The sequence below is a fragment of the Notolabrus celidotus genome, chromosome 21 (assembly GCF_009762535.1).
Source record: "Notolabrus celidotus isolate fNotCel1 chromosome 21, fNotCel1.pri, whole genome shotgun sequence".
NCBI classification, from domain to species: domain Eukaryota; kingdom Metazoa; phylum Chordata; class Actinopteri; order Labriformes; family Labridae; genus Notolabrus; species Notolabrus celidotus.
In genome coordinates this window covers 23,638,831-23,656,965 of record NC_048292.1, presented here as the reverse complement: position 1 = coordinate 23,656,965, position 18,135 = coordinate 23,638,831, and the positions used below count along the sequence as shown (strand labels likewise).

Genomic DNA, 18,135 nt, shown 5'->3' with positions numbered 1-18,135 from the left:
GTTTCAACCCTGTGACTTTAAATAACCTAAGCTGTTAGGCCACTCAACTCTGTTTGCCTCCCACATATGCTCAGACAGCCTGCTTCTTACACTGCACCTGTCCAAGTCTGTCATCGCAGTCACATTTAGTATATAGGTGACACACTCTTCAGGGAAAAAAAAAAAGCTTGGAGACATGCAGATGAAACGGGTCTGCTTGACAGATCGGATGGGAAGGATGTTTGGACACGGCTGCCGATCGCATGCTTCTAATGAGTCAGGGATTGGCGTGCAGAAACACTCCTGTCTGCTGTCTGTTCTGATCAAAAGAGCTGAGCTGGATTTGCCTGACCTGCATGAAAATCCTTCAAATTCAGGGGGAACATATGTCACATCTGCAGTGTCTTATCACAGGGAACAATCTATGTAACGGCTCCCCTCTGCTGTACGGTGGAGTATATTTGCTAAATCAATTTGTGTATGAAGGAGCTGAAGTATGATTTATCAAATGTCTGACATTAAATTAACACATCCAAACAGATCTAATATCTGAAATGATGGAGTAGTTCTACACCCATGGAATGATTTTATCACTACAGATGACATTTTTAATAAATGTCTCTTTTTGTTACAGGATCAGCATTCATCACATAAACCTCCGACCTCAGTGAGCTCCACAAACATCAGTTCATCTCAATGAATGAAAACCCTGTTCAGGTCTGAGGTGGAGGTGTCGATGACATTGAGTCTTTGAAAAACAAACGTTTGAATAAACTAAATGCATGCTTGCTGGAATAAAATGTGTTTTTCTTAATAGTTGAGGGTCTAAAAACACATGTGATGAAGAGCTTGACTCAAACACTGAAGCACAAACACTGAGGGACAAAGACAGAATAGAAGCCGAGGGCGTTTTGTGTGTCTGACCTGCGAAACGTAGGAGAAGCAATGTCTGGGTACTTGGAGCCCGGCTGCCTGAGGCCTGACTGGCCGGCTGAACTGGACGTGGGGCTGGACTTGGGGGATGTGGACAGTCCTGCTGTTGTGTCCTGGTCTGACACTGCCACCTTCTCTTTGTCCGTCTGGTTAATGGTGATAGGACTGGAACGGTCTGAGCCAACCTTCCCGTCTCTGCGCTTTGCACCTGCTTGAGTTGCTGCCCCTCCTGCTGATTTGCCACTGACGTTTGAGTCGATGCTGCTGGAACTCGAGCGGTGCCCGCTGCGCCCTGCTGCCACCCCACTGGAGGATTTGGCCGGTCTGGGTAGAGAGCGGTACTGCAGGGTCACTTTGGAGCTACCGCAGCTGAGGAGAATGCCGTCGTCCTCGGGCTGTGAGCCATCCAGACTGGTCTTACGGTTACCGCCGATGCCTGTGCCCTTGCCAAGGGCTGCTGAGGATTTGGGCGCTTTGCCCAGGGTGGCTGAGCCACTGGCTAGCGTTGCACCACTGGAGGTGATTAAAGTACCGGCAGCACCCGGGATCTTCTTATATCCAAAAGAACCAGTGGTCGGTGGGCGTCCGATTCCAGAGGGAGGTTTCTTACCTTCGTCTCCACTACTCTTCCCAGCATCGGAGGGTGAGCGCTGGATGCCAGCTGAACTCTTGGAAGGCGCCTTGCCCTTCTCTGAGGCCTTAACATCATCAGTTTTGCCTGTCAATTTGCATAAACACTAATTAGCACAATTATAAAAACATTAGACTCAGCAGTTTCTTGGCCCTGGACTTGTTTGTATCCCCTGTGGTGCCGCAAAGCAGGAAACGCCAAATTAGTGTATATGTTGGTCAACAGTCTGCCGCATTGAAAAACAATACTTATCTGCCACAAAGCGGCTGAACTTGCTGAGTGGAGGGAAATTTTAAGAGTAAGTGCAAAGTCTCAAAGCACCAGTGTCAGTGACAATCATTGGATTTTAAGGCAGAGGCAACAAAACTGCATACACATTTTGAGATGTCACAGGAAGAAAGTCAACTCAAAACAATAAAATGAGTGATGGCTGTGTGTCATTTCACTGCTTCAGTTTTAGGGTCCATTTGTTGGTCATGCTCTCACTGATTACTTGAACACTTGGTCAAAACTGAGCAAATGTTCATCTTAAAAGTCAGACCTGTGCTTCTTCCTGTCATGATAAATGAAATGTCTGTGATTTAAAGGTCTATTCAAGCTATTTCAGTTTATTGAAATGTGAGAATTGAATAAAGAGAACTTAGATCAGAGCTGTTAAATAAGATCAACCTTCTTAGGAAATGCATGTGTTTGTTTGAAGCTTCTCAGCACATTCAAGTCCAACAGTTTGGACATTTTATAGGAAACAATGTTTGCTGTTGAACGCATCGTGACAAACTGTTTTGATGCAGTTAAATGTTCCTGACTACATGGAAACACATCAGTGTTTACACACACAATTGGAATAATTTAAAGAGTTTTCTTATCTGAAAGGAAAACAAGCTCCAAGTTATTCTTTTCGGAATTAAATATAAAAAAAAATGTAGCTTTTGATTTCTTCTCTGAAACAAACAACCCAGCCTGATTATACCACACATTTCCTGAATGGTATAATATTCAGATTAAGAAAACACCTCTCCTGTTGTGATATTTTTATGTAACAGAAATACATTTAAGAAGTGCTTTGTGTGGGAGGACATTAAGTCCCTTTTCCTACCTGGTGATTTGAGGGCAGCAGACGCACCCTTGGTCCTGGGTGGCGTGATGCCAACCTGGGCCGTCATGCCCCTCCTCCAGGAGCCCGTCTGGGACATCTGGGCCAATGCGGCTGCTTTCTGACCTGCATCCTCATACTGGCCCTGGGCTTGAGAGGGGGAGGAGGATGAGGAAGATTTCCAGCGAGAGGGGCTGCTGCTGGGGTCCATGCTTGCTTCCAGCTCTTCCTCAACCTTCTTTAGGTCCTCGGCTCCGGCCCAGCTACTGCTCACCTCCTGCCCTGCATGCTTGGACCTGCTTCCTTTCTGAGACTAGAGGGTGGGGGGAGGGATTTCACACAGAAAGATATCAACAGATGTTTAATAAAAAAAATAATGTTTTCAAATATAACTAAAAGAGGAAATAAATCCACAATAATATAAGTTTTGGAAATTTGAATGTTAATTTGTTTTGTTGTTGGTTCACTGAAGTACCCAAAACCTGTCTCATACTGATTGAGTAATGTCTGTGTGTCACTTATAGTCTGATGCTAAACCTCCAACATAACCCTAAAAAGACTTAAATTAGCACATACAGCCACCACAGCATGTGTGCATATGTGTGTTTGTGCATGTATGTGTGTGAGAGTTGGGGGGTGTATTAAGTCATGGTTATCTTTGGATTCACTCACGTCCAGATCTGCTCTTTTGGGATGAATACGAACACGCCCACACAGCAGTGATAACTAGCCTACCTTGACAGATGGCCAGTCTCCCTAGCAACACCAGAGTCTCTAAAGAGCCCAGTCTGCTGAGTATTTCATGAAGGGCCCAAGATACTTGGCAGAGTACGGCACGAGCCAGGGAGGAGAGCTGAGCAGCGGCCTTCAGTCTGCAGTTAACTCGCTCAGCTGTGATTTCAGAGCTGACACACAGACTGGCCCTGTTATCACACTGAACCTATACGCTGATAACTTAGTCCCACCTTGCAACTTATTTAGTTTCCTCTATCCTTAAGCCCTCATCTTCTATCACTTTTCAGTTTGTAGACTTTCTTCACTTTCTTTTAATACCCTCTAACATTTTGTGTTAAAAAATATTACCATATTTTTAGCTTTACTGCAGCATTTGCTGATCAGGAAATAATTCAGAGGGTGTGAAGAACTTTATGTGATGGTTATACAGAGACTCATAAAAAGATAGGATGCACTTCATACTAGTACAGTATATATGCACTATATATGTAAATTACTACAATATCTCTGAAATGAAAAACATATGCCGGCATGGTAGCAGCTCTTTGCATCTGTCACACTGGTGCTTTAAATAAAAATGCTAATGCTATCATTCTCACATTGACATTTCTAAATGCTGCTTAACATCTTAAGCATGTTAATCATCAAAGTTGTGTGTATGTTAGCAAGCTAATAAACCCTATACACAGTGAACAGCCAAGGCTATGTGAATATTTTAGTTGTTCTGGTATGTTTTTGTAGTCAGGGGTTTGGAGGGATTAGTATTTTGACCCTATACTGATGTGGTCACATATATTCTGGCATGAGTGTATGAGAACAAATGAGAGGTGCATGATGGGTAAGCCATTTCTGATGCTGATGTTTTTTGCATTCTTCTTCTTTCTTATTCTTCATGTCAGTTTTTCAACTGAGCAATGAGACGTGATATATTTAAATTATTGCTAGCAGTCCATCCTCTTAAAACATCACTGGAAAAATCTTACAAACGGATCTTTCTTAGAGACGGTGTAATCCACTGCTGACATTTTCTTTTTGATCATGACCAAGTTAGTCAGAGTTTGTTCAACAGGTTACTTATTTATCCCAATAAAACCCTCCTCTCTGAATCTGCAGTTAGGTATGCTAGCTTGTTAGCATTAAATTGATACCTCTATAGATAAACCAGGGCTCTCAAGTCTCAAGCATTGGGCTTGAGACTCACGCATTTCAACCTGTTAACACACTCACACACCACACCTTGTATTTCTCATGCAGAATAGTTACTAGGACAACGCCCACCAAGTTGCGCCACTTTTCTTAAAACTGTGGAACAGGTAGGAATCAAGCAGCAACTTCCGGTCTCAAAATATGAAGCCCATGCGGAAGTGTTGTAAACTGCAATTCATCGAGCATCCACTTGAGGCTGGCTGCAGAAAGACCGGAAACCACATACACACCAATTCAAAGAAGATGATCTTTGCAGCAGAAATAAACATGTGTACAGCCTGGTTCAAAAGACGAGTGTAGTCTAGATAGCTAATCTCTCTATCGGCACACACTGTACGGGGGGTAAATTTTTTTTCTCACGCAACGTTTCAGAAGATATTAAAATTACGAGTTTTTGCCTAAATAAGGACATGACTGACTTGATTCCCGGACGGGAACACATAGCTGTTGGCTAGGAGGCTCAAACTCCGCCCCTTTACGTCACACTATGCCTGGTTGAGTTCATCATTTCCAATATGGCTGCCGTTGACTATTGGCTTCAGAACAGCGCTCAGTAACAGATGGGTGATGTCACGGATACTACGTCCATTATTTATACAGTCTACGGTAGGAATCAAGTGGGTTTCCCGTAGAGTTCAGAAGGAGCTTGCCACGCACCAGCTAATAAAAAAAAGAAAGAAAGACATATAGCTACCCAACAGCCAATCAAAAAATAGCATCATTGTATCCGGGTAAAACAACGCAACAACGTTACGTTCCAAAGAAAAGGATGCACATGCGCATTTGCAGACTGACTGATTACTGAACGTAATGACTACTTTTAGATAAAAATCAAGACAGCTAGGGAGAGAGTAAGAGAGAGGGCTTTCAAAATTGTTATGGTAAAGGAACACAGCCTATAAAATTGAGAGGATACAATCCGCTGCCAAAATTTCACTCTGAACTGAGTTCAAACTTGAGAGCCCTGGATAAAGATTGACTGACATTGGTGCAATGCACCCTTTGCAGATGCACCGATGTCTATGGCAGATATCAGCCGATATTGATGTTCAACAAGTACATTGTTGCATCCGTTGAAGAGATAAGACTTAGAACCTGTAGATTGGGCACACCCTTGAGTAGAAGAGGCATGACAAATGGTTGAAATAACATACCATAGCTCCTGGATCATGTAATGCCAATTACGCTCAAATTGTATGCCACTGAAACGGCACAAATATTTTGAAGTCTCATTATGAGCTTCTTTATTGTCACAGTAGTGTTAATATTAAGTATAGATTGTGCTCTGTAGGATCAGTTTTCTGACAGTGTGATTTCTGACTTATACTAGCATTGTTCTCAGCACAACAGGCTATGCTAACTAGTCAAAACAAAGATGCTTGTCAGACATCATGCACACCTATAAACTGACATAACTGTGACAGGCTGATATATGCTGATAATGTATCAGTCACAATAAGCAGACCCTCAGTCCAACACTGCCATCCCAATAATCCTAAACCCTGCCACATGCATCACATGTGTGGATACAAACTTTAAGCTTTAGGTCTTACCTGAGCTCCTTTGCTTTTGCGTGATGAGCTGACAGCGGTGTAGGTCGGTGTGTTCAGATCATCTGTGCTGATGTTGTCCAATGTATCGCTCAGGCCGCTGCTCACCGAGCTGCTGTCGTCCCAGCTACAGGAGGAGAAGAAAAACAATCAGTTCAACACTGACTTGTAGCTGTTTATTTAAAGTAGTAACTGCAGTAACAAGCATACTGCCTGCCCTCCATCTGCCATCATCATCTTCTTACTCTAATTAAATCTTTTATTCTGCGTGTCACTGAATGATGGCAGAAATGAACACATGTAGAATTTTCTCAGCCTCCCATCAGCAGCTTGGCTAGCAGATGAGGAGATATTTGTAATTGCCAAATTAGTCTCTTCAAACAGCTCTGCTCCTTTTTGGACCCCACTGACTTATGGGTATTTGAGTTCTTTTTTTCTGTGAAAAAGAAAAGGCTTTGGCTCATTAATCGTTAAGCTTCTCATTAACTCTGAGTCTGAGGAGGAATAAAAGGATCTTCATTAGTGCAGTAATTATTTAGCTGCAGTCTGAGGCTGACAGACACAGGAATCAGGAACATCTGGATCGAACAGTGATCATCTCCACACTCACAGTGTTTAATCACAGCTGAATTACACCTCTGAAAACTCCTGCAATATGTTCCCCTAATCTGCAAACCTATTCCAGCTATCAGGGGCTATAAATCACTGTCAATGATAATCTATTACATCCTATTTGCTTTAATTGGTCTCTCTCTTAAACACAAACACACACTCACATAAACACACACACACAAATCAGCAACAACTGCAGCTGTGACAGCTCACATGCACATGTATAAAGAAATCACACATCTTTCACACAAAGGCGAATTAGTTAGCTTGCCAACATGTCAAATCTGATCTGTGTGTGCGTGGGGGGTGCTCATGTGCCTCTTGGTGTTACAATGTGTGTGTGTGACCACACCCTTAGTCTGTTTGACCTATACCACCATTTCACTGTCATTTCAGGGAGCTTGAGAACTACGGTACCTTTAAAAAAACACTTAAACATTGGTTAAAAACAAACCAGTCATGTACACATGAATAATCTGTTTCCTCATTTGATGCCTGTTCCCGGGGGTTTTGTCCTCACCTTCCATCTTGTTTTTATAATTTCACAAAAGTGTAGATTTTGTATGTAAAATGTGTTCATACGTCAGTTTGTGTAGTGTCCTGTTAACTGACATCCTTTCATTTTAAATCTTGTTGTTTTATGTTTTATTTAAATACCTGCCTTAGGACTACGGATGAAATTTTGCTATTGTGCTAATCTAATCATCATCTAATCAGACCTACACACACCACAGAGAGATTCTAACCCTATTCTCTATTTGAAAATTTGAAAATTTGAGAGAGAGAGAGAGAGACAGAGAGAGAGAGAGAGAGAGAGAGAGAGAGAGAGAGAGAGAGAGAGAGAGAGAGAGAGAATGAATTATCACTTCAGATTGTGATATCTACAGGGTTAAAGAAGGGTCAGAATACAACAATTCTTCACAAATAAAATAAGGGTTAGTTGATATAATAATAAGATTAAATAAAAAAGATAAAAGAAGATATAATTAAGAATATAAAAATAGAATAAATACACTGAAGAAAAATAGCAAGAAAAACAGAATTTCAACTAAATTAATGAATATAAAGAAAAGTATTTAAATGTTTTTCATTAATTTGTTTATTATCAAAAAAAATCTAGATATGTTTCTTTCGATCATTTGTAATAAGTCTATATTCATTGTATGCACATTGGTATTTTTTTCCCCACAAATATCTTTGTTAATTATATTCATTTTAGAGTCAAAGGTACATTTTTTAAAATTGGAATTATTTGCAGAGTTTTATTGGTTAATCACCATTAATAGCATTTTTAATCGCTTAATTAAAATTCCATTATTTAACTTTTCAAAACACTTTTGAAGTCCATATCAACAATGTAAAGCAATTCTTATCTGTGTTTTAATCTGAGATCAACAGTTTCCTCTACTGACGTCCAAAACTACTTTCATCTGACTTCTCAGATCCACAGAGTCCAATCACATCCCAATATTTGAAATGATTATTTAAAATAAAGATCTGAACTTATAGAAGCTAATTGCTCTTTATTCAAGCAAGCTTTACATCAATAATTCATGGCTGCCAAGAATGGAATCGAAAGGCAGGCTGAAAATGAGAAAATAATGACTCTTTTTTTAAAGGCTGACAGAAGAGGCGGGGAGGGAAATGTGGGCGAGCAGGAGTTGAGCGGATGTGACTGTCTGCAGGAGATAATGGTGGTATTGAAGATGGTTAGGACAATCAATAACCATAAGAGTTGTTATCCTTAATGCCGTCCATTTGCTTTATGGTTTCTGTTTATTTAATGGAGCGTTTATGAGCATGAATATAGTTAAAACAACCTCCTAAACTGTGTCACCATCATAAATGTTGAGCTGTTAGTTTTGTGGGAAACGGGCTGCTCTGCTCCTTGAGTCTAAACGCAGAAATGAATAGATGTTCGGTATCACATGACACCTGTAAAAGGCTTGTGATAAATGCTTTGCACGGCAGACAACTTGCAGCCCAGTTGTCCGCTGATGCGGTGCAAAATTAATTCTCTTTCATGACAGATTTAGAATGAGCAACATTTATCTTCATGCTCAACATCTGAGCAGGTCTGTGGCTCAGGACTGCAGGAAACTGCGAGACTGCAGGCTTTGTTTTATGAGGAAATATTTGAGCTGTATTTAATATTTTCAATATGAAACATTAAGTTCTAAAGCCTCTAGTAACCCAAATCAACAAAAACATTCTACCTTTGATATTTCAGACCATATGTAAATACTGAAAACTATGTAAAAATTTCAGCATGCACACATTCAACAAAACTACTCTGCTCCTGCTCAGACCGTCTCCTGACGTCTCAGTCAGCTCCCCTCAGTGTTTTCTAGCTTGTTTGCTAATCACTTACTGCCAGTAATCTGTCTGTATATCTGTCTCTTTGCTCTTTGCACCACTGTGCTCATGTGTTCCTGTCTGCACATCTACCGCTGAAGATAACAGCTTGTTGTCATTCTTCTATTTTCTAACTGCGGTGGATTTGGGGAAACTTTGGGACACGGTTGAGTTGAGCTGTAGCTGATTGTCTAAATCAGTCCCGCGTACGCTGCGCTCATTTCCCCAGGACTGGTTCACTAACTTTCCCAAGGACCAGTCCACTAACTTTCCCAAGGACCGGTTCACTGACTTTCCCCAGGACTGGTTAACTAACTTTTCCCATGACCAGTTCACTAACTTCCCCAGGACTGGTTAACTAACTTTCCCCAGGACTGGTTAACTAACTTTTCCCATGACCGGTTCACTAACTTTCCCCAGGACCGGTTCAATAACTTTCCCCAGGACTGGTTAACTAACTTTTCCCATGACCGGTTCACTAACTTTCCCCAGGACCGGTTCACTAACTTTTCCCAGGACCTGTCCACTATCCTTCCTCAGGACCGGTTCACTAACTTTCCCCAGGACCTGTCCACTATCCTTCCTCAGGACCGGTTCAATAACTTTCCCCAGGACTGGTTCACTAACTTTTCCCAGGACCTGTCCACTATCCTTCCCCAGGACCGGTTCACTAACTTTCCCCAGGACCGGTTCACTAACTTTCCCCAGGACCGGTTCACCAACTTTTCCCAGGACCTGTCCACTATCCTTCCCCAGGACCGGTTCACTAACTTTCCCCAGGACCTGTCCACTATCCTTCCTCAGGACCGGTTCAATAACTTTCCCCAGGACTGGTTCACTAACTTTCCCCAGGACTGGTTCACTAACTTATCCCAGGACCGGTTCACTAACTTTCCCCAAACAGCTCAGAGTTTAGACAAACAGCTCCGTCTGACACCCGGAGCCAAGCTCCTCTGTGTGCACATACTACACTTCAGCCTCTGCTGCTTCAGGCGTCCCATGGTCCTGATGCCCCGGAGACTACGAAGTGATAAAACTAATAAATGATAGAAGTCCTGATTCTGAACTATTTTGTGACTCAGCACTCAGAGACCATTTAAAATGAATAATGTTCAGATTCTGGAGTTTTTATGTCTTCAGATTCAGAGTCAGACGGCTCAAACATGCAGGCTGTGAACTCTCTTGACCTGTCAATCAAAGAGTTAGGCCACGCCCACACAGTCCTGAGAAATGCTCTGACCTGTAAAATAAGCTGGTTTTGAAGAGTTTTTTCAGAGTTGTGGATGTTTATTTACACTCAGATTTTTGCTGAAGCTTGATGACACATTACATTTTTATATTCTATGTGCATTTTAAATATGCCATCTACGTTTCCAGAGGCTTTTTAAAGTATTTTTGCATGAATGAACAAAGAAGCCAACCGTGAGAAATGAGACAGGCAGAAGGTAACAAGTAATGTTTGTCTGTGTCATTAAACATCACAACTCATCTCTTACTTTGCCATCTTTAATCTGTCATTCTCAGATGAAATTTCCCTTCAAATCAAAGCCATTATCGGGAATGTGCCTCAGAGATGGATGTTTGAAGCGTAGAAAAGCTTCATATGCAAACAAATGGCCTCCTCGCTGTCAGTCTGAGCTCTGGTGTCGTGTATCTTCAGCTTCACTGCAGCTCTTTGATAAAACAAGGCTGCTAAGAGGAGCTCTGATATCAGACAGGGGCTGAACCCAGTATTTGACTCAACGCGTCTCTGCACACTCAAAGCTTTAGCAAACAAAGCCTGAGTAAATCAATGGCTTTGATAAACATGCCTTACTTGTTCCTGCTTTAATCATTTCCTCTCATCTGCTCTTAAGCCCGTCTTTGCTAATAACACAGCTTTGTTTTGAGTTGATGGCAACGTCATCTGACAGCAGCGGACTGCTTCAGACTTGTTAGGAGAAGACAGCAGCAAAGTGAGGAATAATTCTAAGTGTCGGGGTTAAATGTGGAGTTTGGTGCTTTTAGTTTTGGTGGTGACAGAGGCTGTAAAGTCACCTTCAGGATCTGATTTAAAGTTAGCCCTCTGCTTGGCTTAACTTGCCTCACAAGTGACGGGGGAGTTGCAGAAGCACTCAGCAGCTTCCTCTGAGACCGGCCTACAGTGCCTGACAGACAACGGGGGCAGACGGAGCCAAAATTAATGCTTGCCACAAAACGAATCAGACCTGAGAGTATTGGCAAAACTCCACAACACAGTTTTTGCCCGGAGACAAACGGAGAGCGCCGTCCATACGTAGAAATGTATTTCTTCGGTGTAAAAATATTGTTTCTGAGAGCACGAAAAGATGAGAGAGAGAGAGATGAGAAGAAATTCATGAGCGATCAAAGACACAGATGGTCTTTTACGAGCACTGATAGCTCCTTATGCCTAATTGCACATCTGAAATATCACAGCAGATCTTTTTAAAGTGAGAAAAACATTTTCAACCTCACTATTAATTTCCTCTAAACTGAGATGAATTAAACATGGCACCAGTGCAGGGCTGCACATGTACTTGGCTAACACAAAAAGAGACTGGTGAAGGATGGTTGGTTGTGGAGTCTATCATCATAATAAGAGAAAGCAGAGGCAGATGGCTGTGAAGAAGCTCACTGACTTCCAATTCTTATCTAAACGTGAGACTAATCGCGCACGCTTCCCTCTGCTGAAACGCATCACTCTTCCCTCCTCGGGTGGTATCTCTCTCTCTCTATGACAATATTTAAATTGTTCCTTCAGGAAAAAAAACAGCCTGAACTGTGGGTAATGTGATTTAAACTTGTTTCAGTACTTGGTGCCAGATTACCATAATGTGCTGCAGTCAATAGCTTCTGGAGTTGTAATCACAAAATAAAGATGCCCTTTAGCTTTGCATTCTCCAAATGTAACGCTTCAAGGAAATTCATGTAAATAAACAAACAAAGAGAGAATGATGGAAAAAGAAAAACACTTAGTGACTAAATGGAAATGCAAACACCAGCAGACAGATGCAGACACCTTAGTGAAGAAGGTATAAACATGTTTGTCTTATACTTTCAGATGATGTTGCATTAGCTGCAGCGCTGTGTGTAAGCGGAGGTGAGGTGCTTTAAAGTTCGGTCACCATCTAGACTGTGCAGAGTGTGACGGACCGAATGAGAGGATCACTTTGTGTGGTTGCACTCAAGGACTGCTGACTCTGACTTAGACTCAGAGTTTGACTCGAGTGTTTGCTGCATTAAGACTTGGAGGACTGAGAGATTGTGTCTTTCCTCTCTCCTCATGGGCAACGTGAGATCTCGGGCTAATAAAGTCTCACTGGACTAGCCAGGAGTCAGACGGAGTTTCAGGAAAGTAGCATGTTGTGCTTTACTGAAAGGTGGCTGTATCGTTAGCTGGCTGCTACTTGACGCTAGCATCTAAGGCAGCGGTTCCCAAAGTTTTCAGCCTGCAACCCCCAAAATATAGATGCCAAAGACTCGCAACTCCCACTGTCCCTCAAAGTGATTTAATGTGGCTTCATTTAGCTGGTCTGCAGAAAATTAGCCTACCTATATGAGCATGTGTCTGTGTTTCCTGTGCCGTCATGAATTAACCTACTGCTACTGATGCTTTTGATAATTAATTGTTCATTAACCCTAAACTTAGGAGTCATCTGGCAAAAAGAAAGGCTGAAAACTCATTACATTTTCTAATTTCAAGGTTTCGTTTTAAGTTTAGCAACTATTTTTGTCGATATTCTTTATTACAAATGTACTATTTTCTAGATAACTTTGAAAAAAAAAAACATTCTGGAAGACATCTCACGACCCCCCATTTGGGTCTCGTGTCTCGCCCCACAAATTGGGAACCCCTGCTCTAAGGCAACTCAACTGCTGGGTTAATAGCGGGTGGGTTGCAGGTATTTCTGAGTTTATTTCACACCTGCAGTGATCCCACCGCAGCAGAAACAATATGTTTGTCTCCCCATTTAGAGAGTCATAGTGCACGTTAAAGCATAAAGCACAGCTCTGTAACTTCACTGATCATTTAAACCTCCAGACACACAGACAGCATCAGTCAGAATCTGAATCTTGACAGCAGATTATAATTAAAGAGGCTGCGTCTTCCTTTCTACGTCTTCCATGTGCAGCATGTTTTTCTGCATTCCTCTTGCTAGTCTAATCTTACCCACATGAGCCTGACTGTTTACCATTCACTCTGCACTCAATGCACATGCAACTCCATCTTTTGACAAAAAAAAAAAACACAACAGTGCTTGTTGTGAAGCTTTCACAAGATATGCAACCTATTAGTCATTCAGGTTTGCATTCTTTACTGCATGTGCCTTTAAAACAAGACAATGTCATCGTGCTCAGTGTCATAGAGGATGCGGTGGAGGTAATGCGGTTTATGCAATCCAGTGATTGTTTGGATAATCAATTACCCTCGACCGTGGTGATCTCATATTTCGTCATCTGACCTCTGCCTCCTCTTCCTTCACATTCACTGTGATTAGAGGAAAGTTACCAAACTGTAAACCCAAAGTATGGGCTGCATAAGTCTAAACTCCAATAAACAATATTTTTAAGTGTTGCATTACAAAGGGATGCTATGACTCACCCCTGAATAAAGATCAGAGCTTATTCCAGCCCATGCAACCAGCTCTCTCAGGGAGTTTGTGTTGGGCACTTTGAAACTTTCACCACAAACTAGTAGAAGGTAAGGTAATTATTTCCCAGGAACCAAAATCTCTATGGTGAGGTAATAGTTGAATCATGAATATTGATCCCAATAAACCCTCTCTGACTCCAGTGCAGCTGCTCAGGGAACAGTAAGAGATGTGTTTTGTCAGTATGAATTGGAAGCTGGGGAACACTAAAAAGAGTCTCTGCTCTGTGTGAATGTTACTGGGCTAAAGGGCTGATAAAAAAAAAGACAACAAAAAGAAAGTGCACCTTCTCCTGGGAGCCCACCTGACTGTAACTGAGCTGAATATTTCATCGGGCCGACTCCCCGGATCAGCTTCTGATTGCTCTGACAGAACGGAGCAGTGGCAACCCTAAGCTCCTCCCCTCAGACCTGCACGCTTCCACAAGCACATCACCACATCTCCTGCAGGGTGGGGGCGAATCCTCAGAAAATGGCACAGCCGAACTCGATAACCCCACAGCGAGGGCGGGCGAGGGAGCTGGACTTTTTGTGTCATAACTTCCTAAATTAACAATGAGCAACAATGTACAGAGCAGAGCGCTTCAGAAGAGGAAGAACGTTGGCTTCTCTCCCATGTATCTTAAGCGAGGCGGAGAAACAGGCAGATGGCACAAAACAAGACAAAGTCTCCCTCTTCAAATCCATCTTAAAACACGCTGGATTCCTCAGTGACAGTTCGGTTCCATTGGACAAACACAAGGATGTATTGACCCACATACACAGCCTGATATTAGTCTGGGTGATATGGACCTGTGTGATACCTGGAGCTATAAAAAAGGTGACCTCGTTTCCAAGACCCTGGACTTGATAGGAATATCTCAGCCTGCAGAAATCTATAAAAACGACCCTCGTTTGAGCTTCCAGTCTGATAGATGTGACTTCCCAGCAGAAAGGAGTGAGTTAAAGAAGGAGGAAATGTGTTGTCTACATCCCCAAATGTTTCCATTCTTCTGCAGGTTCTATAGCAAACCCTAGATTTTCTCCTGCTGCTTGGATGCTATGGATGCACTGCTGTGGCTCCACTCAACCATGCAAACATTATCTCATGCAGTATTCAATAAGTCCTGTTCTTTCAACGGCCTAGCGAGAGAACGCCATAAGCAGCATGAACAAAGGATAACTGTGGAGACTGCACAGCCTCATGGTGATGAATGAGATTCTGATGAGGGGATTAATACATATTTGGAGGAGGTATAGTGTTGAATTAAAGCGAGGAGAGATGTCTACAGATGGAGGGGTTTAACACATCTCTGAGGAGCTGTTATGTAACAAACAGGAGAGGCCTTCACATGTCATGGCATTCAAAGACATCAAGACCAGCAACGATATATCCAGAAAATCTGTATAACAATTCCTCTAGATTTGGTCCTTTTTTTAAGCATCAGCAGAATGACAATGTACAAAACTTTGTTTATAGCTCATTCAGATTCTGCAGATGAATGGGAGTAACTACAGACAACAAGATAAGAACAAAGTGAGAAAGAGTTTTCTTCTGACAACAATAAAAGTCATAATTAAACACTTAAAGTGACGTTTCTGTTGCTCATCTTTTGATAATAAGCTGACATTTAACAAGTTTCTCTTAAAGTTAAAGCAAAGAAAAAGCTTTCGACTTCTCCTGCAGATGACTGACAGTCAATACAAAGCTACAAGCAAATAAGATCAAACAGGGCTTAACTCTGCACTAGTGCCAAGAGCAAAATATAATTAAGATCCATTAAAACAGCCTGTCTTTGGCAATCCATGATACTTAGTCTCTGCTATTACTCTGCAGCATTAACTAAAAACACAGTGTGAAGTTTAAGTTCAGGATAAAAGCTTGTTTGATATCTCGTAGGTCGGTAGAAGAAGAATAAAGTGTATGATAATGAGAAAAAGGCCTCAACTCAAATGTTTGTGTGCCGTTCTGTTTGCGTTCTTCTGATGCTCACTTCAAGTACCGTAGGGAATCACAAACTGCACACATAACCAGCCTAAGTGCTCAGAGTATTAAAAACAACAACAGAAACAACATCATCTCCCAAACACTGTAACAACTATGTGTCACAAACTTTGAAACAAGCGTTTCTGTATTTCCCTGCCCTCCCACACAAACTATAAATACACACACCTATAGAGCGAGGCATTGAGAAGTAAATGCAAAGCATTCATCCTCATTTGCTGTACCATAATCCTAATTAATGCCCCTGAGCTCGAGCAATTACACACCAGAAAATACCAAGACACCTGCACTGATGAATTATTTCCTCCTCAACTCCCTGATAGAAAGTGTAAACAGCCAGCCTATCAGAACAAACTCAGACTGCCTGACTCAACTCAACCACACACCAAAAAAAGAAGCATCAATCAGCTGCTCAAATCACAAAGTTCAAGTGTAGAGGAGCTTCTTGCTTTGCTGTCAACTCACCTCTTGTAGGATGGACGCTGCCTGTCTTGTCACATAAGTGCTTTGCTTTGGTTTGTTTCCCTAACGCGTCTTCTACCACAGGAGGCAACACTCCCACCTGACGGAGGAGCTCCAGAAGCTGTGAAGACGACTGGGAGTCCAGAGAGGAAATGGGAGCGAGAGACAAAGGAAGAAAGGACTACCTCACTCTTCCACTTTCACCCCCTGCTGCTGCTGCTGCTGGTGTTACTGGCTCCCCCTCCTCTCACTCTCCGTCTCCCCTCCCCTCCTCATCAGGATGGGCCTGTCAGCCCTTGGAGAAGCAATCAGATGTGCTGTAAGCAGCGGGCTACCGAGGGTTAATTAAAGGAGGATGACAATACAGAATGGTGCCAAGTCGAGGAGGAAGCTGGACGAGAGCCGACCGTGCCTCGTCTTTGCAGAAAGCCTCTGACTGGAAATGATGTCATGCATAATACGTGAGACGCTCAGTAAAGTCAGCTTGTGTTGAGACATTATTCATGACTCTAAAAGAAGAAAGAGAATCATGGCGGGCATTTGGATACGAAAACTGGAGAAAGACTCAGTTTATTCGTCTGTATCTACCCGTGCAGACTGAGCTTCCTAAGTCACTCAGAGCAGCCCAGTATCACATCTTTATTTGCTGACGTCTGGTGTCAGGGGACAGTAAGAACCGCACAGACATCCAGAAATGCCATCCAAGAAATCAGAAATGCTTCATCCCTTCCCCTGGATTTTCTGTTCCCTGCTCTGGCTAAACCCCCTTTTCTTCTTTTTATTACAATCAGACTTTTACCACTGATGCTGTAAAAGTAATTTTCTTTCTCAGAAGTGGTAGAATTAACTGAACACAGGGTGAATCAGAACTGTGAAATGAAATGGCGATGAAAGCAAAGCAGATATCTGTTTGGTTAAAATGCCTTGGATTAGTCACAGAAAGAGAAAACTCTTTTTCATGTTGACCAAGAAAAAAATACGTCATCAGACTTGCCACTGACTGTGGAATCTAATTCAGCTCAGCACAACTCAATTAAAGAAAAGGAACACAGTGACCTTGGAGGGACGGGCTTTGAATGTGTCTGTTGCCAAGCAGTGACAGACGACAGGACGTCAGCGCTGCCTGGCTGGGCTGGTGAAGACGTCCAGATTTCTTACTGCAATGCAGTCAGAGATGACAACACAATCTTTAGCTGTTTGGCAGCGAGGGGTTTCCTGCAGGCTAATGCAACCCGGCAGGGGTTTGTCCGAGTTTATGGCAAATTGCTGGAAAATGTGTTAACAGATACAAAAAGTGCCAACTTCCCCTTGCTGCAGCCTGCAAGGAGAATGGAGGACAGACAAATGCACTGTGCAGGACTCAGCGTGTCTGTGTTTTCTACAAACACAGTAAAAACCAGCAACAACAACAACAAGCACATGCATTAAAGGAGAAGAAACCTCATCGTGGAGCCTGAGGGCCCAACAGTGTGATAGGACACAACACGATAAGGTACCTCACAATACAAAACCAGAAAATACCTCATGATTCAATACCTCACAGAACAATACGATACCTCACGATACGTTACCATAGGATACCTCACGATACGTTACCATAGGATACCTCAAGATACGATATGATAGGATACCTCAAGATACGATATGATACGATACCTGACGATACCTCACGATTATGGATGAGCGATATTATTGCCCCTCCGATATTATCGGCCGATATTGACTTACGAATGTAATATCGGGAATTATCGGGTTTTTATAACCGATGTTTGTTGGGTAGGCTTTAGCAATTCCGAGCCTACATGAACGCAGCATGGGACGTTTACAGGCACGCGCTTGATGACATATAAAAACAACAACAACAACAACACGCTAGACTCGTGGGTTGCAAGCTTGCTCGCCCGGTGCATGAGATGTCCGTGGTTTGGAACTATTTCCAAGTGT

At 42.4% G+C, this 18,135-nt stretch overlaps 1 protein-coding gene across 1 annotated transcript in view; it reads right to left on the bottom strand.

Moving 5' to 3' along the window:
* nav3 (neuron navigator 3) overlaps nt 1-18,135 on the bottom strand; it is a 292,564-nt gene that overhangs the window by 52,705 nt on the left and 221,724 nt on the right. The window contains exons 13-15 of the mRNA XM_034673746.1: nt 6,131-6,254; nt 2,640-2,949; nt 904-1,630 (exon numbers count right to left, since the gene is read on the bottom strand). Coding sequence (XP_034529637.1) covers nt 904-1,630; nt 2,640-2,949; nt 6,131-6,254 — 1,161 coding nt within the window. The remainder of the gene's footprint in view (nt 1-903; nt 1,631-2,639; nt 2,950-6,130; nt 6,255-18,135) is intronic.